General features: G+C 44.6%; 1 protein-coding gene across 1 annotated transcript in view; it reads right to left on the bottom strand.

Moving 5' to 3' along the window:
• The window catches only part of LOC109900598 (arf-GAP with SH3 domain, ANK repeat and PH domain-containing protein 2), a 47,483-nt gene that overhangs the window by 3,776 nt on the left and 20,448 nt on the right, over positions 1-23,259 (bottom strand). The window contains exons 6-24 of the mRNA XM_020496297.2: positions 22,057-22,186; positions 21,836-21,921; positions 21,576-21,651; positions 21,381-21,467; positions 14,650-14,750; positions 13,981-14,050; positions 11,853-11,940; positions 11,584-11,632; positions 11,147-11,316; positions 9,870-10,003; positions 9,641-9,735; positions 8,844-9,033; positions 8,408-8,493; positions 6,035-6,150; positions 5,741-5,808; positions 5,282-5,392; positions 3,676-3,952; positions 929-1,030; positions 223-493 (exon numbers count right to left, since the gene is read on the bottom strand). Coding sequence (XP_020351886.2) covers positions 223-493; positions 929-1,030; positions 3,676-3,952; positions 5,282-5,392; positions 5,741-5,808; positions 6,035-6,150; positions 8,408-8,493; positions 8,844-9,033; positions 9,641-9,735; positions 9,870-10,003; positions 11,147-11,316; positions 11,584-11,632; positions 11,853-11,940; positions 13,981-14,050; positions 14,650-14,750; positions 21,381-21,467; positions 21,576-21,651; positions 21,836-21,921; positions 22,057-22,186 — 2,307 coding nt within the window. The remainder of the gene's footprint in view (positions 1-222; positions 494-928; positions 1,031-3,675; positions 3,953-5,281; positions 5,393-5,740; positions 5,809-6,034; positions 6,151-8,407; positions 8,494-8,843; positions 9,034-9,640; positions 9,736-9,869; positions 10,004-11,146; positions 11,317-11,583; positions 11,633-11,852; positions 11,941-13,980; positions 14,051-14,649; positions 14,751-21,380; positions 21,468-21,575; positions 21,652-21,835; positions 21,922-22,056; positions 22,187-23,259) is intronic.

Raw genomic sequence — 23,259 nt, 5'->3', positions numbered from 1 at the left:
TCTTGAATGAGAACAAAATGAGGATGCAGTTTAAGAATTCAAAACATGATCCTTACATGGTCAGTGGCCATATGTATGAAGCGTCTCAGAGTAGAAGTGCTGAATTAGGATCAGGTCCCCCCTATCCACGTAATCATATTCATTGTGATTTAAAATACTAAACTGATCCTAATTTAGCACTCTTACTCTGAGATGCTTGATAAATTCTGCCCCAGTTCTTACCTAGTCGGTGATTTAGGTGACTTGGGCCCTGTGGCTCTCCTGCTGGGATGGTGTGCGGGGACAGGAGAGGGGTGTGCGGGGACAGGAGGGGGCTGTGTGGGTTTGAAGGGGGGTGCTGTTGGTTGGACTGGTGCTCCTGGGATGACCGTTGGCACTGGAGGCCCAGGTAATACTGGAGGTAAAGGTGGTAGAGGACCAGTCTTATGGCCTCTAGGCTCCATCACATTAGTCCTCTTGTTCACAGGGGGAGGGGGAGCAGTAGGAGGAAGCACTACATGGAGAGAGGAGAGTGATATCAATCTATCTATCCATCTGTCACGCCCTGACCATAGAGAGCCTTTTTATTCTCTATTTTGGTTAGGTCGGGGTGTGACTAGGGTGGGTATTCTAGGTTGTTTAGTTCTATGTTGGCCTGGTATGGTTCCCAATCAGAGGCAGCTGTTTTTCGTTGTCTCTGATTGGGGATCATATTTAGGCAGCATTTCCCCACTGTGTTTTGTGGGATCTTCTTTTTGTGTAGTTGCCTGTGAGTACTCCAGAACGTCACGTTTCGGTTATTCTTTATTGTTTTTGTGCGTTTCATTAAATAAATATTTGGAACCCAGATCACGCTGCGCTTTGGTCCGAGTATGCTTATGACGATCGTGACACCATCACATAGTTATAATTGTGTTATTTATTGTGTAGTATGATATAGTGCACTTACCATACATGGAGCTGTTGGGGTCTGGGGTGTGAGGGTCTGGGGGGTCTGAGGAGGACCTCTGTCTACCCACCCCCTCTATAGGAGCCTGCTTCCACCGTGGACCTGCAAGGTTACAGTCATAGGGTCAACCATTTAGGGTCAACCATTTGTCACATAGGGTCAACCATTTGTCACTATTCCAGCAACACTTTCAAGGACCTATGGTCCAGCGCAGGGGTGACAAACTCAATTTTTGGAGGGCCAAGTAGCTGTGGGTTAGAAAAATAGAAAGATAACATGATTTGAGTATATGAGCAGTAGCGATAAGGAGAGAGGTTGGTTTATGCCCTATTGGGGCGGTTGTATTTTCCAGTAATACATTTGCAGACGCTGTAGTATTGGTTCTAATACAAGGTATTAAGTGCCGTGACCAATTAATAGGCACAAATACCATAACTATTCTCCGGGGAAGTGGGTAGCTCTACCTTGGAAAACAGTTCATAGAAGGTGTAGAGACAGGAGTGAAGAAAACACCCTGGACACTGTCGGGAGAGGTTTGGGAATTATAACTACTGAAATGGTGACAGACGGCCCCGATTCTCCCTGTAAAGTGGAACTAGAGGATTTAAGCCATGGAGGCGCTGAAAGAAGCGCACAAGCATTCTAACAATTCGGCTCGAATATGGGAAAAATTCAGCAAACGGGATAAAATTGGTCACCTTTTCCTGGCTAACGGAACATTCTAATCTGATAGAGAATTCAGGGAGGCAATTGTGACTTGACATAGAACCAGAATCAAAAGCTCAATATGCCAACATTTTGATGTCAGCGTTCTATCAACAAAAAATACAAACCGATAAACCTGGAAGTAGTAGAAGTACGCAGACACAGAAAGACAGAATTTGCACTTCGGCTTTGGTGGCAGGTTTGAAACCTGTGGATGAAATAGAGCAGGATGCTTTGGTGGCAGGTTTGAAACCTGTGGATGAAATAGAGCAGGATGCTTTGGTGGCAGGTTTGAAACCTGTGGATGAAATAGAGCAGGATGCTTTGGTGGCAGGTTTGAAACCTGTGGATGAAATAGAGCAGGATGCTTTAAGTGGAATATAACTCTGTTCACTTGGCAGACGTGCGATGGGTTAATACAGTCACAGTGGAAGTCACTAACAGTGGTTTCAATGGCCAAGGTAAGACAAAGAAAAGTAGCGAAAAAACACCAAAGCGTAGGGAGATAGATCCCTGTTTTAGATGTGGGGCCGTGGGGTTTTGGAATAATGAGTGTAGAGTGGAAGTGGAGCCTGTTGCATTCGGAGGAAATGCTGCCATGCGAGCGTTTGCCTCTTTTTCAAAAGAGCAGCAACAAAACCTTCTGAAAGTAGCGGGACAGGAAACTTTCACATATGGTATCGGTATCGGTTCGATCGATAGTAGTTTATAGAGATTACAGTTTCTATGTGAAGGAAGACGGATGAGAACACGTTTTGCACAACTTATTAATAGAAGCCAGGGTTCAAATATCGCGGATTCATTATGATGAGAAATTGGCAAAATTTGCCACAGGAAAAAGTATTTTGGGTTAAAGAATCTAGGCGAAACACCTGGGGAATGGATTCTAAAGAGGAAACAAATAAAAAGTATCTGGCCAAACACTCCGGGTAACTCAGAAAACCGTGGGGGGCTTTTAATCTCATGAGACATTTTATGTTGTTTTATTATGAAAGATTTACATTTTATGGCACCTTATTCTGAAATATATTTCTAGAATGGAATGAAAGGGTGGAAGGGGTCACGAGGAATTAGCATTGGGGTACCAAACCTAAAGTTTTACCATTTTTTGTTGTTCATTGACATGGTGGTGCGGTAGTTATGGAGAATCATGGGGAAATGAGACCAGTGAATCGTTAGACTCGGTGGTGAGATAATGTCGGAGAAAGTTGAAATGGAAGGAGTCAACGGCTCCAGCGCACATGTTATGATCAGTGTTTTAAAGGGAAATAAGATTGTGTATGGTGTGATCATAGAACAGAAGCCATAAATCTCTGCGTTTGTAAACCTCACTGTGAATGTTAATCATGTTTATTTATTTTTTTGTTCATGTTTTATTATCATCGTTTGTCCATTTATAAGTCATTTCCAAGTTTATGTAATGTTGAACAGTATGATGTCAAATGTTTAAAAAAAAAGGGGCGACTGATGGGTTTGGATTTCTGAACTTTAAATGTTATGAATCATTAGTTATACTAGAGACCTGAGGGGTGCCATAGCTGAGGGGCTACACCAGAGGTTAATGGTTATCTGTAGGAAGAAGGTATATGGTGGATGCAATTAAGCTTGGAATGTATTGAGTGTAGGGAAAACGATCACGTGGCAGGCATTGATAAGGGGAGAGAGAGTCATGGATTAGAGATGAAGGGGGTCGAGGTCAGGTCAAGTCACGTTAAGGGAGAGGAAAAGTTTATTGCCGTATCACTTAGTTTCCTGCCTAGCAATAAAGATACAATGTTTAACGAGATGGAGCAGACTCCACCCAAAGTGGGGTACAAATATCACCACTATGGTAAACATGTTGTGTTCGATTCAGCTGTTTGATCCTTTGGGAAGAATAAACTTGGTTTGAGCTTTCATAGTGTCCATTGAGTTCTTACTCTGATAATTAGAACCTAACGAAAGGATATAACAAAAACCAGAAGACACCCTCCAGGACTTGAGTTTGACACCCCTGACCTAATGCATGACCTATGACCTATGCTCATTGTCGTCCGACTGACCTTTGGTGGCTGTCCTGGGTGGAAGGTGAGGGGTGGGTACCACCGGTAACGCTGGCACGCCGGAGGGAGGGGGGCTGAGTTCCAGGATGGTGCCATAGGTCTCGTTGTTCATCATCATGCTGGGGAGATGGGCTCTCTGCTTGTCTCTGGCCAGGCTGGCTGCGTCACGGGCCAGGGAGGCCATGTTGGGACCACCAGGCATTGGACCCATGAGACCACTGCTCGGGACGAAACAGCTGACAGGACGTTCCTGCTCTGACCGTCTGTGGGGGATGGGCTGGTTATGGGGGATAGGACGCACAGGTAGAGAGCATTACTAGCCTGCTAATGATATCGATGCCATCTTTTTTAACAATTGGAAACAGATGGTGATATGCTACATGCACAGCATAGCACAGCCTACATACACAGCATAGAACAGCTTATATGTATACCAAGTGTGTCTGGTCATAAACACATACACTACATGACCTACACTACACTACATGACACCACATGACCAAAAGTATGTGGACCCCTGCTCGTCGAACATCTCATTCCAAAATCATGGGCATTAATATGGAGTTGGTCCCCCCCTTGCTGCTATAAGAGCCTCCACTCTGTTAGATTTCAGTGCAGCCTTTGATATTATTGACCACAACCTGTTGTTGAGACAATGTCTACACTTTATTTCTGATCAATTTGATGTTATTTTAATGGACAAAAAATGTGCTTTTCTTTCAAAAACAAGGATATTTCTAAGTGACTCCAAACTTTTGAACGGTAGTGTATGTGTTATGGCTTTTCAACCTCTGCTATATCGTGGATTCAGGGTCATCTACTGTATCTAATAGAACTCAGAGGGTTTACTTTAATGGAAGCTTCTCTAATGTCAAACATGTAAAGTGGATGTAACGCAGGGCAGCGCTAAGCCCTCTACTCTTTTCTATATTTAGCAATGACTTGCCACTGGCATTAAACAAAGCATGTGTCCCCATGTATGCTGATGTTTCAACCATACAGCAATTTCCCACACACTCCACAAAGCAAGTCCTGCAGGCTCTAGCTTGATCTTATCTTGATTATTGTCCAGTCATATGGTCAAGTGCAGCAAAGAAAGACCTAGTTAAAATGCAGCTGGCCAAGAACAGGATGAGTTGGACCGCAGAGGATGAGTTGGACCGCAGAGTGAAGGAAAAGCAGCCAACAGGTGCTCAGCATTTGTGGGAACTCCTTCAAGACTATTGGAAAAGCTTTCCAGGTGAAGCTGGTTGAGAGAATGCCAAGAGTGTGCAAAGCTGTCATCAAGGCAAAGGGTGGCTACTTTGAAGAAGCTCAAATATATAATATATTTTGATTTGTTTAACACTTTTTTGGTTACTACATGATTCCATGTGTGTTATTTCATAGTTTTAATATCTTCACTATTATTCTACAATGTAGAAAATAGTAAAAATAAAGAAAAACCCTGGAATGAGCAGGTGTCCAACCTTTGACTGGTACTGGATATACATTTGAACGTTTTTGTTTGTTTTTAATGTTTTTTTCATTGCATGTCAGACCCCCGTAAGTCTGTCATCATGGGGATCCTAATAAATCAAACCAAAATAAAGGTCAACTAACTCACCTTGTCCTCCATCTCATCTTCGCTCTCGTCCAGGTTGTCGTCGTTGCTGAGCCGCCACTCATACTCCACATGCACGTGGACGTTGAACTTCCCCGTCTCGGCCTGGGTCAGCTGAACACCACAAAGACAACAAACGTACAGTCAACCTCTATCTGCTGTTACCCATCTTGATCATATGGCACCATGGACCCTCTAATAAAGAGGATCATCGTATTTTTATAGGCTGTTTCCTAATCCTCCACCCTTTTCCAAAAGTGTGCCTTTGCCCTCTCCCTGTCATGGATTTAAAAGCATAAGAATGGTGGAGAATGGTGGAGAATGGGGGGAGTTTTCTCTATTGTTAAATCCACGACGAGAAGTGTGCAAGTTAACACGTTGGGAAAAGGGTGGAGAATTGGGATACAGTCATTGTGTTAAAATGTCTATGACCTTCAGATTACATTGCAAGCCTACACTCACCAGCTCCTCACACTGCGTATGTTTGAGGCGCTTGGCGATGTCCATTGGTGTTTCTCCTGCCTCGTTGGCTGCACACAGAGACAGACAAACCAACCAGAGCTTCAATAACGTGTTTCTATGGGACTTGACCAGCCCTTTATCATTTGTTGATGGGTTTGTATCCCATATTGCACCCTATTCCATATATAGTGCACTACTTTTGACTAGAGCCCTATGAGCCCTGATTAAAAGTAGTGCACTACATAGGAAATAGGGTGCCATTTGGGATGCAGATGATCCTATGAGGGTACTTACCAATACTGACTGAGGCCCTGCCCCGCAGTAGCAGTTTGAGACACTCACTGTTGTCGGTCAGGCAGCAGTAGTGCAGTGCCGTGCTCCCTTTGGCTGTCTGCTTCTCCAGGTTCCCACTTACACACACACGGACAGAATTACAGACAGAGAGAGAGACACACACACACACGGACAGAATTACAGACAGAGAGAGACACACACACACACACGGACAGAATTACAGACAGAGAGAGAGACACACACACGTTGGTTTTACTATCCAAGTGGGGGACAAAAAATGTATACCCATGTATTTTTCCTAACCCTAACCCTAACCCTAAAACAATACTCTTAAAAAAACCTTAATCCCAAAACCCTAATTCCTAACCCCTTACCCTAACACTAAACCTAACCCCTTACCCTAACACTAAACCTAACCCCTTACCCTAACACTAAACCTAACCCCTTACCCTAACACTAAACCTAACCCCTTACCCTAACACTAAACCTAACCCCTTACCCTAACACTAAACCTAACCCCTTACCCTAACACTAAACCTAACCCCTTACCCTAACACTAAACCTAACCCCTTACCCTAACACTAAACCTAACCCCTTACCCTAACACTAAACCTAACCCCTTACCCTAACACTAAACCTAACCCCTTACCCTAACACTAAACCTAACCCCTTACCCTAACACTAAACCTAACCCCTTACCCTAACACTAAACCTAACCCCTTACCCTAACACTAAACCTAACCCCTTACCCTAACACTAAACCTAACCCCTTACCCTAACACTAAACCTAACCCCTTACCCTAACACTAAACCTAACCCCTTACCCTAACACTAAACCTAACCCCTTACCCTAACACTAAACCTAACCCCTTACCCTAACACTAAACCTAACCCCTTACCCTAACACTAAACCTAACCCCTTACCCTAACACTAAACCTAACCCCTTACCCTAACACTAAACCTAACCCCTTACCCTAACACTAACCTAACCCCTTACCCTAACACTAAACCTAACCCCTTACCCTAACACTAAACCTAACCCCTTACCCTAACACTAACCTAACCCCTTACCCTAACACTAAACCTAACCCCTTACCCTAACACTAAACCTAACCCCTTACCCTAACACTAAACCTAACCCCTTACCCTAACACTAAACCTAACCCCTTACCCTAACACTAAACCTAACCCCTTACCCTAACACTAAACCTAACCCCTTACCCTAACACTAAACCTAACCCCTTACCCTAACACTAAACCTAACCCCTTACCCTAACACTAAACCTAACCCCTTACCCTAACACTAAACCTAACCCCTTACCCTAACACTAACCTAACCCCTTACCCTAACACTAAACCCCTTACCCTAACACTAAACCTAACCCCTTACCCTAACACTAAACCTAACCCCTTACCCTAACACTAAACCTAACCCCTTACCCTAACACTAAACCTAACCCCTTACCCTAACACTAAACCTAACCCCTTACCCTAACACTAAACTAAACCTAACCCCTAAGCCTAACACTAAACCTAACCCCTTACCCTAACACTAAACCTAACCCCTAAGCCTAACACTAAACCTAACCCCTTACCCTAACACTAAACCTAACCCCTAAGCCTAACACTAAACCTAACCCCTTACCCTAACACTAAACCTAACCCCTTACCCTAACACTAAACCTAACCCCTTACCCTAACACTAAACCTAACCCCTTACCCTAACACTAAACCTAACCCCTTACCCTAACACTAAACCTAACCCCTTACCCTAACACTAAACCTAACCCCTTACCCTAACACTAAACCTAACCCCTTACCCTAACACTAAACCTAACCCCTAAGCCTAACACTAAACCTAACCCCTTACCCTAACACTAAACCTAACCCCTTACCCTAACACTAAACCTAACCCCTAAGCCTAACACTAAACCTAACCCCTTACCCTAACACTAAACCTAACCCCTTACCCTAACACTAAACCTAACCCCTTACCCTAACACTAAACCTAACCCCTTACCCTAACACTAAACCTAACCCCTTACCCTAACACTAAACCTAACCCCTTACCCTAACACTAAACCTAACCCCTAAGCCTAAAAAGCCTTATTTTACTATCCTTGTGAGGACTTTTGGAACCTAAAAAGAAAAGTTAAGTGAGACACGCAGCTGAGAACTATCACCACAAGGGGGCAACACTGCCATTCATTGATATTGACAGTAATTGGGAGAACAACTTCTGCTCCTATCTAAATATTTCATTATATGCTGTTAAATAACTTCCCCTCTTCACATTTGATATCTGAGAGCTTGTTTGCTTCTGCTACTATAAGCTATAAAAACCAGCATCTTTTCACCCAGTACTTTAGTACCTATTTTGGGCCAGGAAGTCCACAATATGGAGGGAGTTGCGGTCCACCATTCGTACTGCTAGGTGTAGTGCTGTCTCACCCGGTTCCTGAGGGCATGAAACAATGACAACTCAAGACAACAGTTCGACAACATCAGAGATAGAAACATATAGCCAATATACCTACCAATCAGTGGCATTCAAATATGACAAATCACACAAAAACAAATCACACAAAAACTAGAAAAACCAGTCATGCTTTTTAAGTCCATGAGGAACTTCAAGACTAATGTTTCTCTCATGTCACTGTTAGAAGGCAATGTCTACTTCCCAAATGGCACCCTATTCCCTATATGGTGCACTATTTTTGACCAGGGCCCATAGTGCTCTGGTGAAAAGTAGTGGACTATGTACGAAATAGGGTGCCATTTAGAACGCAGCAGTGTCAATCATCTCACATGCTCATTGGCCAGCGGGATGGTCTCCATCAGGTCCACTCCTTCAGCATAGACCTGGATGAGAGAGAGGATGTCTCGGGTCTTCACTGCCTCACACAGGACGTGCAGCCTGGACGCCACGTCCGCACACTTCCTCTGAGCAAAACGCTTCTCCGTGTACTTGGCTGTGATATAGTCCTTCCTCGTCTGCCTGAGGGAGACAAGAGCCCAGACAGATAGATGATCAAATACCAGGAAAGAGACGGGAAACCTGCAAACCTGCGTACAAATTGGCACCCCTCTCCCTTATATATTAGTGCACAGGAGGTTGGTGGCACCTTAATTGGGGAGGACGGGCTTGTGGTAATGGCTGGAGTGGAAGGGGTAGAATGGTATCAAACACATGATTTGTTGCCATTCCATTCACTCGGTTCCATCCATTATTATGAGCCGTCCTCCCCTCAACAACACAGTGCACTACTTTTATTTGTAAAAAATGTTTTTATTTAACCTTTATTTTACGAGGCAAGTCAGTTAAGAACTAATTCTTAATTACAATGATGGCCTACACCAGCCAAATTCTGTGCCACCCTATGGGACTCCCAATCACGGCTGGTTGTGATATAACCTGGATTCGAACTAGGGTGTCTGTAGACCAGGGCCCATTGAATTGTGTGTCATTTTGGACACAACCTAAGACACTCAGGACTATAAACAGTATAAAAAAAGAAGTGAAACGCATTTCGACTTAATGTGAAATGAAATCTATTCAGGGTTGTTCCTGTTTTGTGTGGCCTGCCCTGCAGTCTGTCACTTACATGTCACTGGAGGGGTTGGGTTTAGTCACGCTCTGTGCAGACAGGTCCGCCTCCATGATCTCATTGAAACCTGCGTTCCCTACATTCTTAGCCAGCTGGGGAAGACCAGGTAGAGCACACGTCAATGTCGTATCTGCTCAGCCTTTATTAATCTAGCCTGGTCCCAGATTTAACTATACTATAGTACAAAAGTCTGTCAAATACAATCCTAAAAGCCTGTAGTATCTACCAGGAGCTCTGAGGTTCCCAGGACGTCCAGTGTGAGAGACTGTATTCTAGAGTAGTGGACGCCCATCTCCCTGTGGATTCCAGAACACTCGATGCAGATGAGCACTCCCAGGTTAGTGGAGAGCCAGGTGGGATCTGAAGACAGATATAGAGGATATTATCAGTGTTAAGACTAGTGTGCTGTATCCCGGGGTGGTCTGGCGCTAGCTAACATTGCCTCGGGGCACACATGTAGAGATGTAGGATCTTAATTTGACCCAGTTTTCTACAGCAGGAAAATAATCCTGCAGCAACAGGAAATGTGAATTATTATGGGGATTATAATAAATGGCCATTTTTTGTAGGAGTTGATACATTTTTCATTAGGGCAAATCAAGTCTTGACATTTTAAAGTGGAAAGTACACACTTTAGAAGCCTTTTTAAACCTTGAATAAGCACAAGTTTGCATTTCCTCCTGCACAGGAAAATTCTCTGCAACAAAAGATTGATCAAATTAAGATCCTACATCTGTATGCCAGCGCTGGCAGAGAGGCACACCATTTCTCCTCTTCATTTTCCTGTCTTTCTCAAATGTCGCTGTCCCAATAAACTTGAAAATGACTTTAAAAAAGAATAAAAAGAAAAAAGACTAGGGTGATCCCATTATAAGTTCTCACCTGAAATAGCACCGTTAAATAATGTTCCACTCCTTAGAAGGAGCTGTAGTTTATTGATGCACTATTTTCAGTGTCCTATGAGTGTAAATTCTACTCTACTCTATTCTTGCCCATTTACCCTCTAAATGGCACACATACACAATCCATGTCTCAATTGTATCAAGGCTTAAAATACTTCGTTAACCTGTCTCCTCCCCTTCATCTACACTGTTTGAAGTGGATTTAGTAAGTGACATCAATAAGGGATCATAGCTTTTGCCTGGATTCACCAGGTCAGTCTATGTCAGGGAAAGAGTAGGTGTTCCTAATGTTTTGTACACTCGGTGTATAGGCCCAGTGGGATTTCAGTAACATCAGACGGCCTGAACAGCCAACACTCTTTCTTCTGTCTTTGCAGAACTAATCTGACTGACCTAACAAAGAATCCTAAGAATGTGTGTGCAGCACATCAATTATCAAACCATTGTACATTCAGCCCTGTAAATGACTAAACCCATGTCAGACCCTCACACATTCACATACATCACATATGTAGACTGTGCATTCTTCACTTTGATATAATAACCTTCTGGGAGGAAGGTTCATGCTGCCTTTTCCCAGCATGCTCTGTGTGTCACTCACTGGGCGCTCCGCAGTCGCAGCACACATCGTTTCCGCTCATCCTCTTGACCTCGCTGACGATGGCCTTGGTCAGCTCCTGGACTATGTTGTTCTCCCCTCCCTCGTCCTGGTCTCCTTTGAAGGCATCGTTCAGGGCTTCCTCCTTACTGTTCTGCAGGACTGAGATCCATCTGAAAACACAGGCAGCAGAGAGAACCAGTAAGCTCTGAGGGCAAAGGTTGAGTCCCATATGGCACCCTATTCCCTATGTAGTGCACTACCTTTGACCAGAGCCCTATGGGGAATAGGGTTCCATTAGTGATGCGAAAAACTTGAAAGAGAATCTGAGAGACCAATTACATGTACCACCTGTATCATGTACAGACATAATGATGTACACACCACGTTCACACACAAACTTGCATAGTGCAAAAGGCACAGACAGGCACAGTACTTACATCTGACACTCTGCCTCATCCTCAGCTTGAAAGTGATAGGTTCTGTCATCTGTTTAGACAAATAATAGGCTGATTGAGCAACATGCAACTGGCACTTGCAGTAAGAGATGCTAAGAGACTCGATGGAAGATACATGTCTGTCATTCAATAACTATCATATCATAGAGTCTAGGGAATAGTTTTCTATCATGCTTTTGTTATTGTAGCTAGATATTCAGACTAGTGTTGCAGAGGTTTGAGATGGAGCATCAAAGTGCTGCTTTAGTTACGTGAAAAGAGATCAAAGCTTTTCTTCTCGTCCGGGTTACGCTTCACTTGACAGGTTAGCAGGTTGAGTTTTGCTGGTGGTGTGTTAGCCTATGAGAGAGGAGCAAAGAAGAGTAAGAGAACCGAGGGGGCCAGACTGCTGAAGTTGCTCATATTGTATTCATGCCACTTTCCCAGTTGGGTAATGCCAAACAGTAAAATTACTTTTAATAAAAAACATTCTTTAAAAAATAAAAAGAGAACGTCAAATGCAGCAGCCTTCTAGAAATGTATCGTTGGCTTACAGCCACATCTCTGTAAAGGCCCAAAGAACAGCAGTGTTGTCACACAATTACTGTCCAGTTATTTAATGTGAAATGCAGGGAAACAGAAGAAATGTGATCCTTTTCTTCCATTATCACTGGACAAATTCACTGTGGAAACTCTATTTCAAATGGCTACTCAGACTATTTGCATTGCCAACCCCCCCACCCCTTTTACGTCGCTGCTACTCTCTGGTATTATCTATGCAGTCACTTTAATAACTCTACCTACATGTACATGTTACCTCAATTAGCTCGACTAACTAGTGCCCCGACACATTGACTCTGTACTGGTACCCCCTGTGTATAGTCTCGCCATTGTTATTTTGCTGCTGCTCTTTAATTACTTGTTCTTTTTATTTCTTATTTATATTTTTTAAACTGCATTGTTGGTTAGGGGCTTGTAAATAAGCATTTCACTGTCTACACACCTGTTGTATTCGGCGCATGTGACTAATACAATTTGATTTGATGCTCAGGGACAATTCACTGTGGATACCAGGCTCAGGGACAATTTCCTGTGGAAGCCAGGCTCAGGGGGAATTCACTGCGGAAGCCAGGCTCAGGGGGAATTCACTGCGGAAGCCAGGCTCAGGGGGAATTCACTGCGGAAGCCAGGCTCAGGGGGAATTCACTGCGGAAGCCAGGCTCAGGGGGAATTCACTGCGGAAGCCAGGCTCAGGGGGAATTCACTGCGGAAGCCAGGCTCAGGGGGAATTCACTGCGGAAGCCAGGCTCAGGGGGAATTCACTGCGGAAGCCAGGCTCAGGGGGAATTCACTGCGGAAGCCAGGCTCAGGGGGAATTCACTGCGGAAGCCAGGCTCAGGGGGAATTCACTGCGGAAGCCAGGCTCAGGGGGAATTCACTGCGGAAGCCAGGCTCAGGGGGAATTCACTGCGGAAGCCAGGCTCAGGGGGAATTCACTGCGGAAGCCAGGCTCAGGGGGAATTCACTGCGGAAGCCAGGCTCAGGGGGAATTCACTGTGGAAGCCATGCTCAGGGGGAATCCACTGCGGAAGCCAGGCTCAGGGGGAATTCACTGCGGAAGCCAGGCTCAGGGGGAATTCACTGCGGAAGCCAGGCTCAGGGGGAATTCACTGCGGAAGCCAGGCTCAGGGGGAATTCACTGTGGAAGCCAGGCTCAGGGGGAATTCACTGTGGAAGCCAGGCTCAGGGGGAATTTTAGCTTTCAAACAATATCTCAGTATTGTGTCTGGCGAGAAGCTGCAATAATCGTAGAGGTTTTAGGACCTGACACAGGGTTGTTACTGAAATGATCAGTCACGACATTCTGTGATCACAACTGAGACAATACTATGTCGTTAGGACAATAACGTTGGAGCTCAGGGTAATGTTGTCAAGAGGAAAGTCTTGCCCAAAAGAGCTTGTACTGGTTTGTGATTGGATTCCTAGAAGAGGTCAACAGGAATCCAGTCAAGTTTGAGAGTACTGGGGTAGTAATGAAATCACCCCGCCTGCCAACCAGAAAATGAAGAGTTAAATTCCTCTTCCCACCATTCTGTCTATCATCCTTTTGCTTATGCTCTTCCTTCTGTTGATCTTTCTCTTCTTCTTGCTCTCTCCTAACATGTTGTTTGGCTCTTTAAAAAAAAAGGTCATAATAATAATTGTACTTCGTTGTCCACATCTTATTTTTTTCCAATTTATGGAAGAAATGTGTCCAAAATAAAGACCTTACAGAATCCCACTGACTGACATGTAGTATGTACTGTATATTCAGACCGTAAGGAGAGGGCCATGCATGACAGCATGCATGAAGGAAAGTGAGTGACCAATAGGAGAAGACAAAAACAGGAAGTCTCTTACCGTTCCATGGGAGATAGTCAGGAACCCGTTCTTCACCGAACACTTCCTCTTTTGCCACACCTTCCTGAGACTGAAGAAGAGTAAACATTCATTATTTCACTAGAACACTCTATTCCTCTACGGCACAGCTTCTATATCACAAACCACAACTAAATCCAGAACAAATTCCAGAAAGAGTACAGCATTATATAGAGCCATTATATAGAGTCATTATTGCATGGAACTCCCATCTCATATTGTTCAAATAAACAGCAAACCTGGTTTAAAATAACATATAAAGCAACACCTCACAGCACAACTCCTCTCCCCTATTTGACCTAGATAGTTTGTGTGTACATATTGATATGAAGGCTACATGTCCTTTTTTAAATGTATGTAGTTCTGTCCTTAATGTTCTTGTCTATTAATGTTCTGTATTATGTAATGTTTCATGTTATGTGTGGACCCCAGGAAGAGTAGCTACTGCTTTCACAACAGCTAATAAAATACCAAACCATACCATTTCATGAACAGCAAATGGAATGATGTATGTGATAAGGCATATTACATCATATTACCCCAACGCCTCGATGAAAACCACATTTCCCTGCCTTTGTCGGGGAAACAAACAGCTCCTCTTGGCTCTGTGTACCAGAGGCCAAATTGGTGATTAAAGCTCTGTCCACTCACCCCTCACTCTTCTTGTACAGCATTCCGCAGCGTTCTGTACCGTGGGCCTTATTCCCCTGGAGCTGGTGAAGGCTGTATCCTGTCTGCTTGGCCTGGGTATCCTAATGCATCAGAGACACACTCAGTCATGAGGACTTAACACTTCTCCCATCTCTCATAGCTCTCTCATAGCATCGGTGTGAACACAAATGGAAACTAACCATCATCAAGTCATAATCTTTCTTGAGGAGGAACAAAAACAGAGAGCAGAGGAGTCAGCCTCTGTTGTGAAGAGAGTGTGTTCTTATCTGAAGGAAGTTATGGAGGACATGAAGAACTCTCTCACAGGGGAACTACGATTTTTGATTGAACAGACTCAAAAGGACACCGTTAATGAGATGGAAAAAGCACAGAAGGCCACAGACCTTCAACTGGAAGGGCTGCACCAGGAGGTAATGTAGTGCTTTTCCCTTCTGGACAAATCTTCTGCACCTCCCTCAGGTTTTACCTCTGCCACTGGCTTGGCCAGTAATGGAATAGGAACAGGTAGCACTACAAGAACCCCTCTGAAGATACTGTTAAACAACAGAACTCCCACTGCCACTGTCATGCCTCCTCTAGAGCGCTTCCTCCCTATCAAACTACTTTTCCCCACTTTTGGCAGCCCAGAAGATGATGTTGATCCACTGTTTTTCTTATCTAAGTGTAATGATTTTCTTTCTATCCGGCCCCTTACTGACTTGGAGGTTCTTGCCACCCTCCGCAGTGTTCTCCATGGTACAGCAAGAGACTGGTGGGAGATAGCCCGTGAACATGTGTCAACCTGGGAGGAGTTTCAAAAAATATTCCTCTTAGCCTTCCTCTCAGAGGACTATGGGGATGAACTGGCAGAACGTGTTCGTATACGTCCCAATACGGAACTTTGCCTTCTCTTATCGAGTTCTATGTAGGAGATGGAAGGCTGACATTACTGAGCAGGAGATGGTCAAACTCCTTCTTAAGAACATGGTTCCCGCCTTGCTAGTCAACTTCGAGAACGTGTGCAGAACGTGGATGATCTGGTGCGTCTTGGGACTCAGTTTGAGAAGGACTGGAAGCACCACCTCCAAACTAAAAACCCCGTTCCCTCATCCCAGTATACCCATAACTCTCCTGGGGCTAAACCGTCTTAGATATTTGTACCCAAGATCCAGGACAAATGTCCAGTTATGTGTTGGAGGTGTAAAGTCCAACATCCTCCAGATTCTTGCCCGCTCTATGTCCAGCGTCAGGATTCAGGAAAAGGTCAGAAAGGACCGAAGACTGAAAGTCTAGACAGGTGTGGTGGCTTGAATACAATTGGGTCAGCCTTAATGCCCACCATGAAGCCTTTAGACAGCACAGCTAGCGGTCTTATTCCTATTCCTCTGACTGTTAGGAACTGGAGAGGGAAGGCCATAATCGACACAGGGGCATCTTACACCCTGATGCAAGAGGCCCTGTGGCAGAACATGGCATTACCTCATGAGGAGCTACAGACATGGGAGGAGGGACCATTGTACTTGGCCAATGGAGAACCTACCACCCCCTTGGGCTGGATTAGTATAATAATAAAACTGCCTGGTGAGACTATTAACCTTCCTGTGGCTATTCTTGCAGATTCAAGCCATGCATTTGCTGTAGTCTTTGACCTAGACTTCCTGTTCTTCAGTGGACTGACCATCAATGTCCGAAACCTCCTATCGGCTGCACTCTGACTATTCTCAGCCTCATCCATTTCAACCTGGTAATGCACTGATTTCAGGTTGGAGCCTGCTACATTATGCAGAGTCCGGACAAGGTCAAGTCAGAGACAGAGAAAATATAAAGAGACAAAGACAAAAACATGTTCCACCAGTGAAGTCTGAGAACCCAACTATCACCCTGATTACCGCCGTACCCCCCCTTCTATCCGAGAGCAAAAACAAACCTGATGCGGATTTCTACATCAAACAAGCAGTGGAACAGGCATGTCTGTCGGATGATGAAAGGTGGCAGCTCTCCCAGATGTTGGACCTGAACAGTCTGTACTCTTACACTCGGCCGTACAACCGTCTTCAAACACAAAATCTATACCCGGCATGAGGTCCCCATTAAGCAGCGTCCCTACAGGCGGTCCCCCGCCAAACTGGCAATTCTCAATGAACAGCTCAAAAGCATGTTGGAGAATGGAATTGTGGAACCTTCTTTTTCCGGATGGGCTTCTCCGGTTGTCCTGATTCCTAAGAAAGATGGTGGATATCGATTCTGTGTGGACTACAGGAAGCCGAATGCCATAACAGAAAGCGATGCCTACCCTCTACCAAACATAAATGACATACTGGAATCTCTGGCAGGAGCATCCATCTTTAGTAATCTGGATCTGAACAGTGGCTATTGGCAGGTGTCAATGGATCCCGCTAGTCAGGACAAGACTGCCTTTGTCACCCCTGCTGGTTTGTACTCCTTCAAAGTCATGCCTTTTGGTTTGAAGAATGCTCCAGCAACCTTCCAAAGGTTGATGGAGACTGTCCTGGGAGATCTGAGGGGTAGAAATTGTCTTGTGTATCTGGATGACATCATAATCTACTCCTCCTCTGTCACTCCTCTGTCTTCGACAGACTAAAGGCTGCAGGTTTGACCTTGAACTTGAAGAAGTGTCGTTTCTGTCTGCCAGAACTCAAGTTCCTTGGTCATGTGGTTAATGCCGAAGGTATCCATGCAGATCCAGCCAAAGATGCAGCCGTGCAGGAATTCCAAATTCCCACCTCCCTCAAGGCTGTTCAGCGGTTTCTGGGTATGGCTGGATGGTACCACAGGTTTGTGCCCGACTTTTCAAAGGTAGCCGAACCCCTCAACCACCTTAAGAAGAAAGGTGTGAAATTCTAATGGACCCCTGCATGCCAAGGTGCATTTGAAGCACTCAAAAACAGTCTAATTACGCCTCCAGTGCTTTGACATCCTAACCTGAATGCTCATTTCATTGTATACACGGATGCAAGTCAAACAGGACTTGGAGCAGTCTTGGCTCAACAAACAGGACTTGGAACAGAAGAAGTTCTTGCCTATGCAAGTCGCACCCTTAATTCAGCCGAGAGGAATTATTCAACGACTGAAAGGGAGTGCCTCGCTGTGGTCTGGGCTTTGGAGAAATGGAGCTACTACTTGGAGGCAAAGATCTTCACCGTTGTCACAGACCATGCTGCTCTGCAGTGGGTTCTGGCATCAGGCAAGACCAACAGCCGTCTTATTCGCTGGTCTATCAGACTGCAGAAGTTTGACTTCATCATTGAGTATCGCAAAGGAAAACTGAACGTTGTACCAGATGCCCTTTCTCGGATTACAGAGACTGCCAATGTTTGTCCTCCCTTGTGCAGTACTTATACTACCACTAAATGTCTGGATGATTCCTTTCCTCTGGATGATGAGAGTGTATGGAGAGCACAGCAGAAGAATGCTGCCATCATGGCGATCCACAAGAGTCTGTCTGAAGAAGACTCCAAGAGTCGCTTCAATGATAAGTATAGCATAATTCAGGATAAAGTGTATCGAAAAACTCCAAGAGGAGATGGAATACACAGCACTCATTATTGCGTCTTCATTCCCTCTACATTGTGTGACCAGATAATCCAAGCTTATCATGCCAATCCCATGAGTGGCCATCTTGGAGTTTTTAAAACTTATCGAAGACTACAAGAAGTGGTTTACTGGCCAGGCATGTGGGTTGATATCCAGAAGTTTGTACAGTAGTGTGAAGTCTGCCAGAAATACAAACCAGACATTGGCAGACCTGCCGGGAAAATGCAGCAGACCTTGGTGAACCATCCAAATGAAATGTTGGGAATTGACCTCATGGGACCTTTTCCTCCCAGCTGGGGGACACGGAATGAATTTTTATTGGTGGTAGTGGACTACTACACACACTGGGTGGAGTTGTTTCCCCTCCGCAAAGCCACTGCATCAGCCATTGCTCTAATTCTGAGAAGGGAGGTCTTTACCAGATTCGGGATTCCAGACCAAATCCTCTCTGACCAAGGTCCGCAGTTCATATCAGGAATCTACAAAGAGCTCTGTACCTCCTGGGGTGTAATTGCCAAATTGACCACAGCCTACCATCCTCAGACCAACCTGACCGAGAGGGTAAACCGAACCCTGAAGGGGATGATCGCTTCATTCGTGGGGGATCAGCACACAAGGTGGGATCAGCATCTCCCTGAATGTCGCTTTGCACTGAACTCTGCCGTGCAGGAGACTTCTGGGGTCACTCCAGCCGAACTCCACCTGGGAAGACCACTAAAAGGTCCAATGGACAGAGTCTTGCAAAGTTCCAATGTTTCACCTGACTGCCCAGCGTTTGATGCCCTACAACACCACCACACCTTGCTAGCCAGAGTGGAGGCCAGCAAAACCAAAGCCAAACAACGACAGCTGAGAAACTATGACAAACATAGACAAGACGTGTTTTTCCCACCCAAGTCTCGTGTCTGGGTACGTTCACATCATCTGTCAAAGGCGTCTAAGAGGTTCACTGACAAGCTAGCTTCGAGATGGAAATGTCCATACCGTGTAGTGCAGCAGTTGGGACCAGTGAACTACTTGGTCTGTTTGGAGGACACTGGGGAAGATGTCAGGACGGTGCATGTTGTTGACTTAAAGCCCTGCTACCCTACGGCAGAAGAGCTGGATCGCAGGCAAAAGCTACACCTGCAGGACCTCTTCGTGGAGGACTCTGATGATGAGGACTTCCCTGGTTTTGTGTAGCAGGAACATGAACCTGTCAAAGCCTGCATCCTCTCTGTTTCTACAGGTGTTGTTTTTTCATGGGGGGAGGAGTGTGGCGAAATCTGCACGGAGCCTTCACCGTGCACTGCCACTTTAAGAGCGCATGAGCAGTAAGGAAGGAGGAAATAAAGAGAGCTCATTCAGCTCTTTGGGGAGGGGCTCTTGGGTGGCGCGACAGTTTGATTGTGTGTGCTGTTTATAAAGTATTTAACTCAATCATCGGTGTGATCGCTTTAGATCGTGGTTGTTTTTGTTTGGGACCGCGCCCGTTATGGATTGCATGGATTAGTAGCAACATTGTTGCGAAGCTTTAACATACAAACCAACAAACCATCGGACAGTCAGACAGTACACCGGCAAGCCTGAAGACCACAGCTAAGATTTCTATTTTTCTCTCTCTCTTTCTCTTCCCTCTCGTTCCAGTGCTTTACCCTGCAACAGACTCTCTATTTTTCAAATGCACTTCCCATTGAAGTTCATTAGAGCTAGACTATTATTGCCCTGCCAGAAGTGTTTGGATGGACATTTTAGTTAAAAGGGAGGTTGCTTGCAAGTTGTGTATTGTTATGTGAACTGTATTGAGGTGAGGTGTACTAATGACATGTGGCCGAGAAGACTGTGGACATTTTTAAGGCCTTTGTTGTGTCTATGAACACCCCCCACATTCATACCCTCTGCACTCCTCCACTGGACAATAATACATATTATTGCAAATCCTATGTTGATGACTGGGTTCTTTCTTGTATGAAGTTGCTGTTAAATTGCTCTGCCATTATTAGTATTATTATTATTGTATGAGGGATTCTTGTTGGTTACCCCTGTGCTGTGATGTGGGTTTTATATGGTGTGTATTCTCTTTTCTCTCCACTGGCTATCTGGTAAACAGGCTACACTCTAGGCAGTCTCTTCTGCTGATGTGTGTGGGTCTGGTAGTGGTTCTCTCTATTCTACTCTTTTCCTTTCGGCATGGTTAATACCTGCCTGGCGCCCGAACAAAATCTTTCTTTACCCCTCTCTAATAAATACCGCTACAAGGTGTTCATCTGAATCAGGTTTCTTCAATGTCCTCTCCTGAAGGCCTATTCTACTCTACGCTGCTTAAAAATGATGGTGCTTTTCAATTCTATACAGTCCTTTTTGAGAGCCATATATGAAGCGAGCCATTGAACACTTTTTTGGTTCTACATAGCACCATTTCCTCTAGCGGTGTAGGTGTACACCTTGCAGCCTTATTTCGATATATTCAAATAGAGTGAGTGACTCTAGAATCTGGAAGCAATTGAGATTTGAATGGAGGGCTTGAGCAGGGCCTTGCATTCAGAAAAGATTACAGATATCAATGTGTGCAGTGGTCAGGAAGTTTGGAAGCTGTTTTTATTTCCTTCAAATCCTATCTGTGGTTAAGAACATTGATTATGGCTTTATCCCAAATAGCACCCTATGGGCCATGGTAAAGGTAGTGCACTATATAGGGAATAGGGTGCAATTTGGAACTCCACCTTGATTTGGAAAGAGCTAAAGTTCACCAAGAAAGCAGACATTCACTCTCCTAGCCACTGGTGGAAACCATGATCAGTCTATTGCATTGTAACATGACACGACACACAAGACTAGTCATCTATACTCCTGTAAGTAGACTAGGGTCTTGTGAGGGAGAACTACAGGCTTTTCCTATTTTCCTATGACAAGGTCCTATGACAGGTAAGACCAAATACATGACAGTATATGTGCTATAACTGGTCTGTCATTGGATTAGGTCCCTTCCTCTCTGCTACCAAGCTAATGTAACTGGTGGGATCTGAACACTGGTCTCCTACTCAGTAAACCAATGGCCTAACCACAAGAACAAGAGGAGATTCCCTCTTGGGCCAAAGGTGACACTAGTTTTAAGTCGCAGGCAGGCAGGGCTACCTCATCCCAAGGGTGTGACTCTAAATCACCTCCGCTACTTACTCCAGTGATTGAGAGCTCACCTCTTTCTGTTCAGACTGTAGGGAGGACTTGAGAACGTCTCTGAGCTCACTAAGCTGTTTCCTCTCTCCATCTTGGGCCTGTTTGATCTGAGAAACAGGAAGTGAGTGACACATTATTGACAGACAGGCAGTAAAACCATGGTAAGATCCAAAGATAATATTATAAGATATGGATGCTTGGACAGAGTGGCTCACTATAGTAAAGTCTGTAGCCAGTTTCTCTATGGAAGGTTTGAGGCTATTCACTGTGTTCAGACCATCCTGGAAAAAGCTGTGAGGAGAGAGAAAACAGAGGTCACCAGGAGTCAAGATGGGTCAAGCATTAGTCTCCTACAAAAGACAAATGCATTGACTAAACAGTGCTAATCTGACTAAACAGTGCTAATCTGACTAAACAGTGCTTATCTGACTAAACAGTGCTAATCTGAAATCACTTGTAAATGAAAACAACATACTTGCATTGGGCGTGGAAATATTTGATGAGGTTCTGGAGAAAGTCGACCCCCTTCTTCGTTTTAATTTCATTCACTTTGAGAAGATACTGTAGACAAAATAAGACATACCGAGTAAAAATATTAACAGACATGTGTAAATACTCCTCAGTGGACCCTGTCGTGTCTTCTATCCTGCATAGCCTCTGATAGGTGAAATAATTAGATAGCCAGTTTCATCCAACCTCACACATCTGGAGCTGAAAGAGGCGTCTCTCCTTCTCCATCTCCTCAGCGATCTCTCCTCCACTGAACTCTGTCCGTATCATCCCATGCTGCTTAGCATGCTCCTTCTTCTCCTTCTCTATCTTAGTGCTGCAGGAACACAGAGGTCTCAGTGATGATGAAGCACAGGATGAATGGATGAAGAAGGAAAATCATTCACTAATTAACATGATATCAATATGTGCTCAATCAAAACAACCAACCGATTGCAGCATTACCACAAAAATGGATGAGGCAAGCGGAAAAGGAAGGTAGGAAACGTGTTTGCCTGACATATATTAAAGATTGGCTAAAAGGAATTGGCATAAAATAGAAAAATATACCAGTTTTATTTGAGGACAAAAATTTTCACAGCTGCGCCATACAGGTTTCAAAATAAAATGGGAAGAGATTTTCGATGTACCGATTCCATGACACATGAACTGGTACAAAAAAACAACACTTGATTCGACACTTCAATATAAATGATTATATACAATTCTTGCCACCAACAGAATACTATACATATGGGGCATACAACAATCTCAGCTCTGTAGATTTTGCTGCGAAGAGACAAAATCAATAGATGATTTATTCTGGTACTACTCCTATGTAACTTGTTTCTGGTCACAGGTTCAGGAATGGTTCAAACAAAATCATAACATGCACTTAAAATGAACCTTACAACTAGCAGTGTTGGGCGATTTGGAAAGACATAGTCAGTCAATAAATAATATAATAATACTGGTAGGAAAGGTTTATCTTCAGCTCACAATCTGTAGATCCTGTGCAATTGAAAAATGTATGACACATGGAAACCAAATGAGGGTGTTCTATGGTGATAGGTGGGATGGGCTGAGAAGGGTGGGATTAAAGAGCTGAGGTCTATGGTGATAGGTGGGATGGGCTGAGAGGGGTGGGATTAAAGAGCTGAGGTCTATGGTGATAGGTGGGATGGGCTGAGAGTGGCTGAGGGGTGGGATTGAAGAGCTGAGGTCTATGGTGATAGGTGGGATGGGCTGAGAGTGGCTGAGGGGTGGGATTAAAGAGCTGAGGTCTATGGTGATAGGCGGGATGGGCTGAGAGTGGCTGAGGGGTGGGATTAAAGAGCTGAGGTCTATGGTGATAGGTGGGATGGGCTGAGAGAGGTGGGATGAAAGAGCTGAGGTCTATGGTGATAGGTG

The sequence above is a fragment of the Oncorhynchus kisutch genome, linkage group LG12 (genome assembly GCF_002021735.2).
Source record: "Oncorhynchus kisutch isolate 150728-3 linkage group LG12, Okis_V2, whole genome shotgun sequence".
NCBI lineage: Eukaryota > Metazoa > Chordata > Actinopteri > Salmoniformes > Salmonidae > Oncorhynchus > Oncorhynchus kisutch.
The sequence above is the reverse complement of the archived record's forward strand: the minus strand, read 5'-3'. Positions and strand labels throughout refer to the sequence as shown.